Source organism: Camelina sativa, chromosome 9 (assembly GCF_030686135.1).
Source record: "Camelina sativa cultivar CO46 ecotype springtype chromosome 9, ASM3068613v1".
In the NCBI taxonomy this organism is placed as follows: domain Eukaryota; kingdom Viridiplantae; phylum Streptophyta; class Magnoliopsida; order Brassicales; family Brassicaceae; genus Camelina; species Camelina sativa.
The window spans coordinates 39436877-39452461 of NC_141888.1; the positions used below are offsets into that span (position 1 = coordinate 39436877).

At 37.6% G+C, this 15585-nt stretch overlaps 2 protein-coding genes and 4 pseudogenes across 8 annotated transcripts; all 6 read left to right on the forward strand.

Annotated features, from left to right (window-relative positions):
• The first annotated feature begins 246 nt into the window (after nt 1-246).
• On the forward strand, nt 247-1710 carry LOC109126279 (F-box/kelch-repeat protein At1g64840 pseudogene; annotated as a pseudogene).
• A 377-nt stretch (nt 1711-2087) lies between these two features.
• LOC104713933 (B3 domain-containing protein REM14-like) lies at nt 2088-3867 on the forward strand. Its single transcript, XM_010431160.3, has 5 exons — nt 2088-2209; nt 2315-2597; nt 2671-2765; nt 2860-3258; nt 3342-3867. Exons 1-5 carry the CDS (start codon nt 2156-2158, stop codon nt 3603-3605), a joined length of 1095 nt encoding a protein of 364 aa, XP_010429462.1. The 5' UTR covers nt 2088-2155; the 3' UTR covers nt 3606-3867.
• Nucleotides 3868-4232: 365 nt separating this feature from the next.
• On the forward strand, nt 4233-6562 carry LOC104713934 (F-box/kelch-repeat protein At1g64840 pseudogene; annotated as a pseudogene). 2 transcript variants are annotated; one of them, XR_015567170.1, is made up of 3 exons: nt 4233-4822; nt 4905-4973; nt 5205-6562. The product of XR_015567170.1 is annotated as an F-box/kelch-repeat protein At1g64840 pseudogene, transcript variant X2 (transcript). The 2 variants fall into 2 exon arrangements; XR_015567169.1 differs by lacking the exons at nt 4233-4822; nt 4905-4973 and having other exon boundaries at nt 5056-6562.
• Nucleotides 6553-8893, forward strand: LOC104715938 (F-box/kelch-repeat protein At1g64840 pseudogene; annotated as a pseudogene). Its single transcript, XR_015567173.1, has 2 exons — nt 6553-6610; nt 7575-8893. The product of XR_015567173.1 is annotated as an F-box/kelch-repeat protein At1g64840 pseudogene (transcript).
• Nucleotides 8894-9903: 1010 nt separating this feature from the next.
• Nucleotides 9904-11641, forward strand: LOC104713935 (F-box/kelch-repeat protein At1g64840 pseudogene; annotated as a pseudogene). Of its 2 annotated transcripts, none has more exons than XR_015567171.1 (2): nt 9904-10074; nt 10310-11641. The product of XR_015567171.1 is annotated as an F-box/kelch-repeat protein At1g64840 pseudogene, transcript variant X1 (transcript). The 2 variants fall into 2 exon arrangements; XR_015567172.1 differs by having other exon boundaries at nt 9908-10074; nt 10313-11641.
• Nucleotides 11642-13042: 1401 nt separating this feature from the next.
• LOC104713936 (F-box/kelch-repeat protein At1g64840-like) lies at nt 13043-14969 on the forward strand. Of its 2 annotated transcripts, none has more exons than XM_087467600.1 (2): nt 13043-13247; nt 13654-14969. In XM_087467600.1, exon 2 carries the CDS (start codon nt 13662-13664, stop codon nt 14640-14642), a length of 981 nt encoding a protein of 326 aa, XP_087323726.1. In that variant the 5' UTR covers nt 13043-13247; nt 13654-13661; the 3' UTR covers nt 14643-14969. The 2 variants fall into 2 exon arrangements, with proteins under 2 accessions (XP_087323726.1, XP_010429466.1); XM_010431164.3 differs by having other exon boundaries at nt 13047-13476.
• The last annotated feature ends 616 nt before the right edge of the window (nt 14970-15585 follow it).

Genomic DNA, 15585 nt, shown 5'->3' on the forward strand with positions numbered 1-15585 from the left:
CATCTCTTACCAAATTCACTGAACCCTAAAAAAAAAAAGAAAAAAATCTCTCACTGGAACAGTAGAATTGACAGTCATAGTTGAGTAATTACTTCTCCATCCTTTGGGTTTCGTCTTCATAATCTTTGTATTACGAGTATAGTATGTTCATTCTCTTACAATTTTCGAATCTCATTGTAACAAACTGATTTATCGGCTATAGATTGTAGTAATTGCTGTGTCTAGGCTTCTTTGGGACTATATTAATTCTTCGAAATTGATTCCTTTGTTGCGCCTTAAAACTGTTAGTGTAGTGTCAGTGTGTTATGCGATACATCTTATATATTCCTAGACCACTACAATTGTTTTAAAAATTTCCCAGATTTGCAGCAGTTTCTGTCTTAATCAGCAAACATGGCAAAGAAAGAGAAGATGTCATCATCGATGATGCCAGACTGGTCTCAGCTCCCTGATGAGCTATTGCCTCTTATCTCCAAGCATCTAGAAGAGGAGAACTGTTTCGATGTAGTTCATGCTCGCTCTGTTTGCAGCTTGTGGCGATCCGCATTTCCCTTTCCTTCTTCCCTGTTGCGCTCAAGTTACTCTCTTCCCTCGTTCCCTGGTTTCCATGTCGAAGACGAAGATTCGTGCACCCTGGAGAAGGTCCCTTTGTTCCTCTTTAGAATCCAAACTCCTCTTGCGGCTAATGTTGTGTGGCCTTCTGTGTATTTACTAGGAGCCATAGGTCGAGATGAGTCAAATGATCATCTGAACCTTCTTCCATCCAATCTTGATGAAAATGCTAGACTGTCAGATCATCCCTCTAGGCCATCAGTACAGAGTGATCGGTTGGGGTCCTCAAGAATTGGCATTATATCATGAAAGTGTGGTTTTGCTTCCTCTAAACAACAAGGGAGAAGGACGAGAATTCGTTGTGCTTCTCACACACGCATACTCGAGAGGTTTGCTGGTTTTAACAAGTGCTGAAATGAGGTGGGAACCGCTCAGATTCTCTATGCACGCATTTAGTCACTTTTAGAAGCAAATTCTATGCAAGTTTTGGAGCCAGAGAAATTTTCGTTATCGATCCTTATTCGCTGGAAGTGACTCCCATGATGCCTTCACAACCTCTGCGGGCAGGCGATTATCTGATTCCATCTGGCGATGATGAGCTTTTCCTGGTTCAGAAATTCTACCCAATTCCTGTTGCTGATGAAATAGATTTTATTCGGTTCACATGTAGAGTGAGTAGGCTAGATGAGGAGGCTGGTAAATGGGTCGTGGTCAGCGATTTGGGAGACCGTGTGTTGTTTCTTGGACACTTTGGGAATGTCTGCTGCTCGGCTAAGGATCTTCCTGATGGCTGTGGTGTGACTGGGAACTCAATTTTGTTCACCGATACAGCAATGTAACTTTTGCTTACAAATATGGAGTACATACAGGAAGGGCGGAAGACGACCTCAATATATGGAGATTCTCAAGAGAGAAACGTGTGACCATCCTCAGCACATCTCCGGTGGTGACTCTCCGCGTTGATGACCATTCTGAAAATCTCGCTTTGGGTACCTGAGACATACCGATGGTTTTGTTGTTTTTTATTAGCTTTTGTGATCTTTTATGTTCTGTTCTGAAGTGTGTGTGAATTTTTGTGTCAAGACGGTATGCTGAATACGAGAGATATAACTTGTATTTCAGTTTCAGTTTTTGTTCTAACCAACTACTTTCTCAACACCGAAAGCTATGTTTATGGAAAGGGTTCACGAACTCTCAAAGCTATATGTATGGGTTTGGCTGTGTATAACTCTCAAATCTTAGTCCACGACAACAAAACAACATTGTTCTCCTTCCTCTTGAATTTTCTTCTCCGTTGACCTTTATAGTTCGAGCTTCAGCTCCTGCTGATGTGTGGCCTTCTGAGTTTTTTCTTGGATATTCGGAAACCAAGAAGGTCAACAATAAATATGGAGATAAACTATATAAGTCTGATTTAATTAACAATAATAATTAGCAATCAAAGCTCTCGAGTTCCAAGGAGAGTTCACCAATGGAAACTGATCTCTTTAAAAAAAAAAAACTCATCATAAAAGCTCTATGAGCTTGTGGTAAATGGTCTGCAATACACTCTTTCCTCCATTATATTGTAGTGTAGAGGCTGAGAGATTTAGGGACTTTGATAATGGCGAGTCAACATTTCTTCAAGCCTCTTCTTCCCGGATTCTACAGCCACTTGGTACTCTCTTTTTCTCCCTTTCTTCTTTCTTCTTCTTTATCTGTATCTGTCTGAGAAGGTCCTTGAGAAAGATGGGTTTGGTTTTGTATTTGCATGTTGTCTCAGACGATTCCTGTGGCTTTCCTCTTGAAGAATGTAAAAGGAAGAGATGAGCAGAAGACAGCGGGGCTGAGGTCAGACGCGTCAAAGAAAACTTGGGAAGTGAAGATAGATGGGCAGAGACTCACTGACGGTTGGAAAGAGTTTGCAGTCGCACATGATCTTCGAATCGGTGACATTGTCGTGTTCAGACAAGAGAGCAACATGGCTTTCCACGTTACAATGTTGGGACCTAGTTGTTGTGAAATTCAATATGTGTCTTCTTGTTTAGACGACCATAACAACCTCGGTGAGTTCGTCTCTATAAAACTGTCTATGACTAATATAAGAGACTCAGTTTGGATTTGTTTCTTCGTTTTCAGGGAAGAATCCAAGTAGAGAAGCAGAGTCTTCATCACTAGATCCCTCTTGTTTCGTGGCTAATATCACGGCTTCGACTCTCTTATATGACAGACTGGTATCTACTCTTCATTTGAGCCCCCCAAAAATAAATTATCATGCTAGGGTCTGAACTAAGATCAAAATCATGTTGTATTGTAATGTTTTTATAGAATTTTCCAAGAAGTTTTGTAAGGGAAAATGGTCTAGACACAAGATGTGGAGAGATTGTTCTGATGAATGAAAAGGGCAGATCATGGACTGTTGATTTGAGATGTAAGAGATCATGCGGAATCGCTTACATCAAACGAGGATGGAGAAATTTTTGTCATGCCAATGAACTTAGAGCTGGAAGTTTCTTCACTTTCAAACTAATAATCCAAAGAGGAAGAACTCTGGTTCTACGTTTGTCCCCCAAAGAACCAATAGAAGAACAAAAGTGCTCTGAAGCTAATGAAGAGAGCAGCCAAAATGAGAAAAGCTCATTGATACGGAAAGCTTCATCTTTGGCATCCCAAAACCGATATGTGACAGTAACTCTTACACGTTACAACGTCAGCTTTTCTAGACTGGTTAGTTTCATTATTGAGCCATTTCCTTTTTTACAGCCTTCTTGATTCTTAATCCTTGTCTGCGTTGTTTGAATCTTTCACAGACTCTTCCAATACATTTCACAAAGGTGAGTGGCATAGTAAAGGCAAAGAAGATGAGTTTCTTGGATAAACATGGCGTAAAATGGTCTACGGATCTGAGGTTTGACAAGAAACATCTGAGAATGCGATTGGTTGGTGGCTGGAAAGAGTTTTGCGATGCTAACCATGTGAAGATAGGAGAATCAGTCATGTTGGAACTAATTTGGGAAGCACAAGAATGCTCTGTTCTTAAGTTCTGCTCCAAAGTGATGCCAGAGACCAACTGAAAAGATGTTTCTAAAAGGTTACTGAATTGCATGAATCAATGTTTTAACTAGTGAGACTCCTTTAGACATTCTGGTTCAAAGTAGTGATGTATAATTATAGCTTGTGTTTGATATCTCAGTTGTACTAGAAGCTAGATGAATGCTTTACCTAGATGCTTATGGTGTTGTGTAATAATCCATAATCTCTTTTCCAATTATACTTAGGGGGTGTTATTGGATTGAGGATTTTAATAGATTTTAATTAACCCAGGACATTAGTGGATTTAAAAGTCTAATGCATTTGTGTAGACTTTATAATGCATATAAGGTGGATTTGAAAGTCATTGATAATGTATTTTTGGTGATTGTTATGGATTTTTTAAAAAGTTATTGTTAGAAAAAAATATATATATCCATAAACTGTGTTATACACCAAAATTATATTAAATTAATAACACCCAGACTTTTACACATGTCATAGAAAACTTGAATTAAACTGTATTTGTTTTCAATCCAGATTTTTGGTGTAATTAAAGAACCCAGATGTCATGAACCCAGAAAAAAAAAATTAAAGAATACAAAAAAACACAGATCTGATGAATAAGTGTGATTATATACAAAGGGTTTGAGGAGAAAGAAACAGAGATTGAACCCAGAAAAAAAAAGTGTGATTATATCATAAACCAAAAAAAAAAGTTATAAATCATGAACCCAGAAAAAAAAGTTAAAGAACACAAAAAAAAAATTCTCAAAAATAATACATATATGATGAATAAGTGTGATTATATAAAAGGATTGAGAAAAAAAATCAAACAATAATATGTCAAAGGCTAGAGATCCATCTAAAGAGAGGAGAAGAAAATGAAATGATTGAGAAAAGTGTGGTATTGTGTTTGTTCATATTTTAGAAGCAAAGTACGTTGAAATCCAAAATCACACAAAATCCAGTAGATATTGAATAACACTAGATTTTAATGGATTTTTAAAAATACCCAATTGAATAACACATGATTCTTAAATACATCAAACTCCTTTAAAAACCACAATCCAATAACACCCCCTTAGAGCTTATGACAGCTCATATCGTCACTTCCTATTAAGAATTGCAATGGTCTCTTGAATTTAATTAAACGTAACCGTCCCACTCTCCCATATTAAAACGACGGTTACGTTTTGAGGTTGTTTTATAACATCTGTGATTTTTTGGAGTGAGAGTACGGACTCTTTCTCTCCCTTTGGTATGATTCGATTAATCATTCTCTCTTCATGTTTGTTTACAGTGACCTAAAACCTAGAAGCTTTTATTTTTCTTTCTTTCAGATATTGAAATCAGCAAATATGACAGAACATGCAAAGGAACAGAAGCAATCATCCATTATGTTAGATTGTGTAAGAACAAAAGCAATCATCCATTATGCTACTTGGAAATTTTTTGTTTCATTCTCCATTAATTTTCATGTTTGTTATCAGATGTATGTATGGTGAAATTGAATCAATATAACTTAGTTCTCAGTAATTGATATGCCTGTAAATCTTATCTCTCTTCATGTTTCAGTCCTATCTCAACACAATATTCGTTTAAACCCTACAAAATGATTTTTTTTTCTTTTTCTGAATTAGGTTTCAAAACTGCAGCCTTGTCAATCTCCATCTGTGCCAGACTGGTCTCTTCTCCCCAAAGAGCTACTTCACCTTATCGCCAAGAATTGGAGGACGAGGACTACTGTTTCCATGTTGTCCATGCTCGCTCTGTTTGCACCTCGTGGCGATCCTCGTTTCCGTTTCCTTCTTGCCTCTTACGCCCAAGTTACTCTCTTCCCACGTTTTCAGATGAAAGCAAAGTCTTGTGCACCGTCGAGAAGATCCCTTTGTTTCTCTTTAGATTCAAAACTCCTGCCGTGTCGCCTTCTGTGTTTTGTCTGGGAGATTTAGGCCGGGATAACTCTAGGGATCATATGGAGCTTCCATCTCCGCTTCAGTGTTCGGTAAGAATGCAGATACGAGGATCTGATCCAACCTTGATGAACATGCTAGACTGCAAGATCCTCTCTCTGGGCCATCAGTACAGAGTGATCGGTTGGGATCCTGAATCATGGACATCACCTTACCGAGGCGTGGCTTTTCTTCCCTTAAACAAGGAGGGAGGAGGAGAAGACTTCGTTGTGATCCTTAACTTCACTAATGATTTGGTGGTGTTTAGAAGTGAGGAAACAAGGTGGGTGCGGCTTGGGAAAATCACAGATACTTCATGTCAGAAGGTATTGACGTTCAGAGGCAGATTTTATGCAGCCTATCTTAACGGAGACGTTTTTGTTATCGATCCTTATTCGCTGGAAGCGACTCTCCTGAATCCCGCAGAGCCTATTAGCCCAATAAATTATCTGGTTCAATCTGGCAATGATGAACTTTTCCTGGTTGAGGCAACCATCCCACAGGGTGAAGTATTAGAGGTTAGCCGGTTAACATGCAGAGTGAGTAGGTTAGATGAGGAGGCTGGTAAATGGGTCAGCGAGTTTGGAGACCGCGTATTGTTTATTGGAGAGCAAGGGAATGTTGCTTGTTCGGCTAAGGAGCTTCCTGATGGTTGTGGTGTGAGTGGGAACTCAATGTTGTTTACTGACTGGCCAGGTGATGCAATTTACTTTTATAAATATGGTTTGCCTACAGAATACGCGGAAGATGACCTCAATTTTTGGAGATTATCAAGAGAGTATCGTGTGAAGATTCTTAACAAATCTCCTCCTGTGGTGGCTTTTCGTGTTGAGCTCTAAGCCGTAAAATCTTACTTTGGATATGTTGGTTCTGTTTCCTAAATCTTACTTAGGATACCTAAGACATGTCGGTTCTGTTTCTTTTAGGTAAAGACTGTAATACATTCGTATCAGTTTTGAATTTCTTTTGCCAATTGAAAACACAGTCGTGTCGTGTGTATGGAAATGGTTATTAGTCTTTTCACTTATACTTGTCTTTTGTCTCCTCCGGTGTTGGCTCTTCGGATTGATCATAACGTCAGCTTATTTATACTGGTTAGTTTTCCATCACCATAATCTTATAATATTTCCATGTCAAAAGCCTCTTTTTATTTATATAAATAAGCTATGATTTTTATTTATATAAGCACAATCATAAGCATAGACTACAAATGATCATTCAATGATTTGTTTAGTTTTTTATAAAGTAGTCGTGGTGCCGGCTCAGACATTGGGTCTATACTATAGGCAAAATTTTAAAATTAGACCTTCTAACATATCGAAAATCATAAAAATTTTCATTTATTTTGATAAAAAGAGAAACTAGTACTGTTTTATGGGTCTCTTTTTCATTTTTTAAAAAATAAAAATTTTGAACTCCTATTATTCATATAAAAAATCTGTACAGACCCTTTTCATTCATACAATATTTTTTGGACTCTTTTTATCTAAAAAAAAAAAGAAAAAATTGGATAACATATTTTGCTTCTTCATATGATTAACTTCTTGAGTACTTGTCATTTGTCTTTTTTATTATATCATTATTAGTACCCTGTTTTCTTCAAATTTAATTTTTCTTCCTATTCATGGGTTTCTTGAAGTCGTTTTTTTTTTAATTTTATTTTGTGAAACGAAATGTGAATGTTAGAAAAAGAGTTAAAAAAATATTTTTGACCTCGTCACTCGTCAATTATTTGTTAGCGGAAGTCAAGAAAGTGGAAATCAACATAAGAACCGCTCCCCCTCCTCAACGTCTCCTTCCTAAATTATAAAACTGACAATTTTGTAAAAGAACTTGTGTGACTCTTTAGCATTTTGGTATGTAAACGTAATTGGAACTGTTTTCATTGTTTGGTTGGTGACTCATGTTCTTGTAGTATGTGTAGAAACCAAGAGTATAGTCAATGCGTTATGCGTATCAGTTTTCATCTACTTATAAGCGATCGATCTTCTCTGGTCAGTGGCCACGTTCGTTTACAAGTTCCTGAACCCTTCGAATTGATTTTTTTTTTTTTTCCAGATTTCGAAATTCACACAACATCCATGTCAACGAGAAAGAAGACATCAGACTGGTCTCTTTTACCGGAGGAGATACTTCAAATTATCTCCAAATATGTGGAGGACTGTTTCGATGTTGTTCATGCTCGCTCTGTTTGCAACTCGTGGCGATCCACATTTCCTTTTCCATCTTCCCTGTTACGCCCAAGTTACTCTCTTCCCACATTCGACGAAGTCACTCTCGAAAGCAAAGACTTGTGCACCCTCGAGAAGGTCCCTTTGTTCCTCTTTAGACCCCGAGCTCCAACCATTGCTGCTAATTCGTCATTGTCTTCTCAGTATTTTCTGGGAGGAATAGGCCGAGATGATCATCATATGGATCTTCCATCTCCTCTTCAATGTTCAGTGAAAGTGCAGATCCAAGGATATGATCCAGCTCTTATGAACATGGTCGACTGCCAGATCCTCTCTCTAGGCCATCAGTACAGATTGATCAGTTGGGAACCTAAAGGTTATAGAGGCGTGGCGTTTCTTCCGCTAAACAAGGAGGGAAGAAGAGGAGAGTTCGTTGTGATCCTCAACTACACTAATGTTTTGCTGGTGTTAACAAGTGCTGAAATGAAGTGGAAGCGGCTTGAGAACGTTCCAGTTGGTTCTGTATGCTCGGATTTAGGCACTTTTAGAGGCAGGTTTTATGCATCCTTTCTTGCCAGAAGTACTTTCATCATCGATCCTTATTCCCTGGAGGTGACTCTCTTGATGCCTTCACCTCCGAAGCCACTAAACTATCTAGTTGCATCTGGCGATGATGAACTTTTCCTGGTTGAGGTAACCATCCCAATGTTTGAAGAAATAGATTTTAGCCGGTTTACTTGTAGAGTGAGTAGGCTAGATGAGGAGTGTAGTAAATGGGTTGAGGTGCGAGATTTGGGAGACCGTTTGTTGTTTATTGGACATTTTGGAAATGTCTCTTGCTCAGGTAAGGAGCTTCCTGATGGTTGTGGTTTGAGTGGGAACTCAATTGTGTTCACTAGTGAGCCAACTTTTCCCTACAAATATGGAGTACATACTGGAACAGGGGAAGATTGTTGGAGAACCACAAGGGAGAATCGTGTGATGATCTTCAATACAGATCCAGTTTTGGCTCTCCAAGTTGAGAATCTCTTTTTGGATGCTTGAGTCATTCTGTTGGTTAGTTTTTGTCTTTATTAGATCACAAACAAACTTTGCTTTAATTATAGTTATAAATATATAACAGTGATCTCTGTTGTTGCCCATTGTTCTAGAGTTTTTTTTTTTTTTTTTTTTCACTTGGTAATTGGTATTCAACTCTTGTATAAACACCACACAACCATGTCTGTGGAAATATAATTGTTTCATGAACTATCAAAGCTGTGTTTGGCTGTGTTCTTGGTCATGTGTTAGTTTGAGACCAAAGTTTTTCAACAACGCAAAAGGGTTTAAAAGAGAAGTATGTTTTCTTCCCAAAATCATATTGAAACTTGAACTGCTTATTCTTAAACTGAGACAGATGCATAATTGGCCTCTGATCCATGTGTTCCATAGCTACAACCTTGAAAGACTGTACATTGCTGGATAGAAAAATGGGCCATGTCTATCTCCTATTTGTGTCTTGGAACCAAAGTTGTTCAGCCCACAGAAGAGATGAAATCAGCTGCAGGTATTTCAGTGAACACAAGTGGAACTTTGATATATAAGGCATTCTTGTAGTGCATGTCTACGCTTGTTTTTTGTTGCCAAGTGCCAACGCTGGTTCTTTTACTTCATTTCACTCCTAACTTTTTTTTAACATGTATAGAATTATGATTTATGAGATCTTCGCCCACATGTATATAATTCTATAAATGTTTGGGATGACGGTTTATTTCACCACGAAAACTCACACATTGTAAAACTATTGCTTACCTTTTTACAAAACCGTAGTCGACGCCTAGCCGACTGACCTTTACAAAACCGTAGGCGCCTAGAAGTAAGATTCCACCACGATTTTTCCTATTGGACAACCATTTCATCGGCTGACTAAACCATTCAATTGGTTTAATCGCCTATCGAAATAATTTCTTACCCTTTTTAATGTTAAGAGTACTTTGAAAAATTTTGGGCTTCTAAACAAGCCCATTTAAGGTTTGTAAGAATGTGCAACTATAATTATTTATAAACTAGTTTAAGAATCTTTGCTTCCACATAAACCGATGTGGGATATAATTTTGAGTTGGTAACAAAAGAGAAAAAAAGAAAAAGTATAAGCCCATGTAATGTAAAAACAGTAAAAATGATGTCCGAAAGTGAAATAAAAAAAACAGAATGAAACCGACACTTCTATCTTATCTACCTGGAAATGACGTCGTTTCCAAATTCTTCATCATCACTTCCCAAAGTCGAAAATCTACTCAACCCTAAAACAGTAAAAAGTTCTCCCACACTCAAATCTCTCGCTGTAATCGAGTAATTTCTTCTTGATCCCTTGGTTTCACTTTTCATACGTCTTTCAACTACGACAGGTATGTTTCTGTTTTGAGTTCCCCTGATTGAAATCGAAGATAGCAAAGCTCACTTGAATTTTGCTATAGGCTTTAGAAAAAAGTCTGCTGGGTTCTTTATTAATTGCTTCAAAACTATCACCTTTATATACCTGTACTTAAATCTGATGGTGTAGTGCTAGTGATGAAGGGTTCTGCTATAAATCTTTTCTGTTCATGTTTGCTTACAATTGTTTATAAAAAAAAAAAATTGCAGCAGTTTCTGTCTTAATCAGAAGATGTCATCGATGATGCCAGACTGGTCTCAGCTCCCGGAGGAGCTACTTCCACTTATCTCCAAGAAACTTGAGGATTACTGTTTTGATGTCGTTCATGCTCGTTCTGTTTCCCGCACATGGCGATCTGTATTTCCCTTTCCTTCTTGCCTAGTACGGCCAAGTTATTCTCTTCCGTCGTTCGCTGACTTCCCTTTAAAAAGCAAAGAATTGTGCACCCTCGAGAAGGTCCCTTTGTTCCTCTTTAGACTCCGAGCTCCTGATGCTTCGGCTGCGTTACCGTTTGAGTATATTCTGGGAGGAATAGGCCGAGATGATTCAGTGGAGCTGCTTCCATCTCCTCTTCAGTGTAGAGTGAAAGTGAAGATACAAGGATCTGAGCCAACCTTAATGAACATGCTAGACTGCCAGATCATTCCTCTAGGACATCAGTACAGAATGATCGGTTGGGATCCTGAGAGATGGATAAGATATTACAGAGGTGTGGTTTTCCTTCCGCTAAACAATGATGGAGAATTTGTTGTGCTCCTCAGCTACGCTAAAGTTTTGTTGGTGTTAACAAGTGCCGAAATGAGGTGGAAGCGGCTAACGAATGTCCCAAACTATCAATGCACGGATTTAGTCACTTACAGAGGCCGGTTCTATGCAGTTTTTTTAACCGGAAAAATTGTGGTTATCGATCCTTACTCGCTGGAAGTGACTCCCTTGATGCCTTCACAGCCTCTGCGCTCAAGCAATTATCTGATTCCATCTGGCAATGATGATGAGCTTTTCCTGGTTGAGAATTTCAACCCGATTCCTGATGCTGATGAATTAGATTTTAATCGGTTCACATGTAGAGTAAGTAGGCTAGATGAGGCGGCTGGTGTATGGGTTGTTGTCAGTGATCTGGGAGACCGTGTGTTGTTTGTGGGACACTTTGGGAATACCTGCTGCTCGGCTAAGGAGCTTCCTGATGGCTGTGGTGTGACTGGGAACTCAATTTTGTACACCAATGGAGGCAATGTAACTTTTGCCTACAAATATGGAGTACATACTGGAAGGCCGGAAGACGAACTCAATATTTGGAGATTCTCAAGAGAGAAACGTGTGACGATCCTCAGCACATCTCCGGCGCTGGCTCTCCGCGTTGAAGACCATTTTGAAAATCTCGCTTTGGATGCCTGAGACTTACTGTTCGTTTTGTATATATTAGCTTTTGTTATCTTTGTTGTTCTGTTCTGAAGTGTGTGTGTGTATTTTGTGTCACCACGGTATGCTGAAAACTAGATAACTTTTTTTTCAGTTTCAATTTTAGTTTTTTCTCTAACCAACTTACTTTCTCAAGACTAGACAGCCATATGTTTGGCTGTGTTCTTGGTATCAGGTGGTCATGTTTGTGTAGTTCAAGTATACCATAGCTAAGCAAGGAAGATATGTTGAGGATTGTTGTTTGTTTGACAGCTTTTTTTTTTTGGCGAAGTTTGTTTGACAGCTTTACCAACTGAGTTGGATTTTAAAAGGATACGAGGAATAAGTGTGAAGATATAGAGAGCTCTAGAATTCAATTTTGCTGTATAAATAAAGGAGCTCGGTTGGGTTCTTTTCAAACTTGTCCAAGATTAGCTTTCACGTCCTCCAGTATGCGAGACACCCTTGATACAACTTCTATATATTCTTGCTTCTGACTTTGTTTTGAGTCTCTCCTTCGCTGTAGACTGCTTTTATTATTCGACAATGGTTACATTCTGGTTTAATGTAGTGGTGCCTAAGTGGCGTAGTTCATGGGTAAGAATTTGGAGTTATTTTCATGTTTAAACTGTCTGAAAAAGGCAAAATGTAACAGTAGAGTTGTTAGTTTGAGTTTTGTTTTGGCTTTGATTAGAATTTGATGTAATTTGTTGTAAATGTGGTAAAAACAACAGTTTGATGTAATGAATCGTTGTAAAAAATATAATTTATTAATTTTACTAAAATTACTGAGTGGTGACATAATTGTGGTAGATGTTGCCGTAGTATTATTTGATTATAAATTTTAAAAAGTATTAGTGAATACATTTAATAAAATTACTAAAAATAAAATAAATTAAAATATATAAATAATAAAATAATTTTAATATACACAAAGTTAACTAAACTTATTTGTTACATTGCAAAATAAAATAAAAAAACAAACTATATGCATTCCATAATATTTATAATCTTATCATATTTAAATGGGCAATTGTCATAAATACCACTAAAATAGGTTTTTATTCCAAAAATACCACAATTTAGTTTTTTTTCCAAAGCTACCACTAAAATGTATTTTTTTCCAAAAATACCACATAATTGAACTAAAGTTCTAATACTAAAAACTAATTCCTAAATTATAAATACTAAACCCTACCCCTAAAAACTAAACCCTAAAACTAAATTTGTCAACCCAAACATAAAAAAAAAAATTTCTACATGCTTAAAATTTATTTTTTGTGTTAGTGGTAATTTTGGAAAAAAAAACTTTTGTGGTATTTTTGGAAAAAAAAAACTAAAATGTGGTATTTTTGGAAAAAGAACTTTTTTAGTGGTATTTAAAGGAATTTCTCTATTTAAATCTATGCTTATTTTTATTTCAAATGATAATAAAAGTAATATTTTTAACAAAATATAAAAAATTTAAAATAACTAATTAAAGAAATTATTAAATAAAATAAAAACAGTGAATGATTTTTATAGTCAATACTGGATCCACAAGTGAACCTTTGCAATCGACAACCAACATCACACAATAACGTTATTGTGCGTGAGCCCAGTCCTCTTATTGTGTCTTCTTCTTCCCGACAACCAGATCCGGAACCACAAATTGAATCGCAACTGGGTAAAGGCCACCGGAAAAAGACACAATCGGTTAAGCTTAAGGACTATGTCGTACGCAAATCGGCAAAGCTTCCGACTAAAGAGGTGAACTGCGTAATTTCTTATCCAATTTCTAATCACGATGGGGACCACCAACGGTTTTCAGAATCACATGTCGCTTATATAGCAGCTGTGATGTCAGAAATTGAGCCGAAATCGTTTAAAGACGCAATGACAGATGAACGGTGGCGTAAGGCTGTAGGTTATGAATACGGTGCCTTGGAGGAGAATAAATACATTTACGATAGAAGACTTGCCAATTGGAAGTCATTGGGTATTTAAAGTGAAATTTGATTTTCTCCATCTGAATAATCTATTTGTAAATTTGATTTGGTATCAGATGTTGTTTGGTGTATATATGTATGGGGTTTTTCTAAAAAAGATCTTGTATATTTAGTGCTCATGATAACTGATTTTAATTTTTTTTTTTTTGTTATCCTTTTATAATCAGGTTTCAAAATGTCATCAGACTGGTTTCTTCTCCCTGAAGTTCTCTTGCACATTATCTCCCAGAAACTAGAGGACTTTATCGACGTTGTTCATGCTCGGTCTGTTTGCAGCTCGTGGCGATCCTCATTCCCCTTTCCTTCTTGTTTATTACGCACACGTTACTCTCTTCCCGCTTTCGCTGATTACCCTTTCAAAAGCAAAGACTTGTGCACCCTCGAGAAGGTCCCTTTGTCTCTTTTAAGAGTCAAATCTCCTACGTATGCTTCTAAGTATATGTTGGGAGGATTAGTTCGAGATGATCATATGAAGTTTCCATCTGCTAGTCAGTGCTCAGTGAAAGTGAAGATCCCAGGTTCTTATCCATCCTTGGTTAGCTTGCACGACTGCGAGATACTCCCTATGTGGCAACACCAGTACAGAATGGTTGGCTGGGATCCTAAAGAATGTAATACATATTACAGAGGCGTAGCTTGTCTTCCGCTAAACAAGGAAGGAGGAGGAGGAGAAGAATTCGTTGTGCTCGTCAACTACTTTAAAGTCTTGTTGGTGTTATCAAGTACGGAAATGAGGTGGAAGCGGCTTATGAACATCCCGGATTATCCATGCACGGATTTAGTCACTTTTAGAGGCAGATTTTATGCAGTCTTTTTTACCGGAAAAATTGTCTCCATTGATCCTTATTCGCTGGAAGTTAAGAACCTGATGCCCTCCTCACCTTACAAGACACTAGACTATCTGATTCCATCTGGCGATGATGAACTTTTCCTGGTTGAAGCAACTTCGCGAGTAAGTAAGCTAGATGAGGAGGCTGGTAGATGGGTCGAGATCACTGATTTGGGAGACCATGTGTTGGTCATTGGACAACTGGCTAGTGTCTCTTGCTCGGTTAAGAAACTTCCTGATGGTTGTGGTGTGACTGCAAAATCAATTCTGTTCACCAATCGACCAAGCAATACAACTGAGACATCGATTTCTTTATATCCTCATTAGTCAAAAAAAAATATCTGGGGTGAGTGCTCAGCCATAAGTCTTTGAACAAATATATGGAAGAAGACACTAAGAGATTCTCAAGAGAGATTTGTGTGATCCCCAACACATATCTGGGCAGAGTCCTAAGTCATACCTTAGACATCTATTTTTTTTTTTATTAGTCAAAACAAACTTATCACATAATAATTTGGTACAATAGATCTTGTGCTTCTCATGTCATTTTTTTTTTTATGTTTTTGTTTTAGACTGTCATCATGATTCATGACCTTGTCAACACCACTAGCCATGTTACGTATCTATGGAAATGGTTGTCTCATGAATGACCAATGATTCTTTTAGTCTTTGAATCCTTGGTAGCTCACTTGTTGCAGTCTCCGCGGCAAGAGACTTTTTATCCTTCCTCTGAAGTACAAGAGGTGAACATTCGTTCTTATCCTTCCTTTGCCATTTGTATCAGTGCCTGTGACTTGCACCTTTTTCTTATTTCTCTTTCTCCACGAAATGCTGTTGATAACCACCTCGTAGGCATCCTCAGTTTTCAACTTCTTACATCTAAGTTATCCTTGTATTGATCTAATCATAATATCTTTCAAGGTCAAGCTTGAACGCCGAGCTGTAGAAACACTGGGCTTTTCCTCTAGAACTCTGTGACGGTGGTGCTGTGAGAAACCTCGTGTATTAGAGATTCTTCAGAAAATAGTTATGGTGTCCCTTGATATAGCTCTCTGAGACATCCTCGGTTATGTAGTTAGGTTGACCTGGCCTGAAATTACAAGCAATGATAGGTTTTCATTGCAAACCAAAAGAAAAGGAAAGGAAAGAACTTAAGGTTGTCATCAAGAGCAAACAATATTAGATTTGATAAATTACATAAGATTGAAGAGGAGAGAGTTGTTTGTCTCGAAGTTACTCTCTAAATTCTCATTACATTACTATATATATA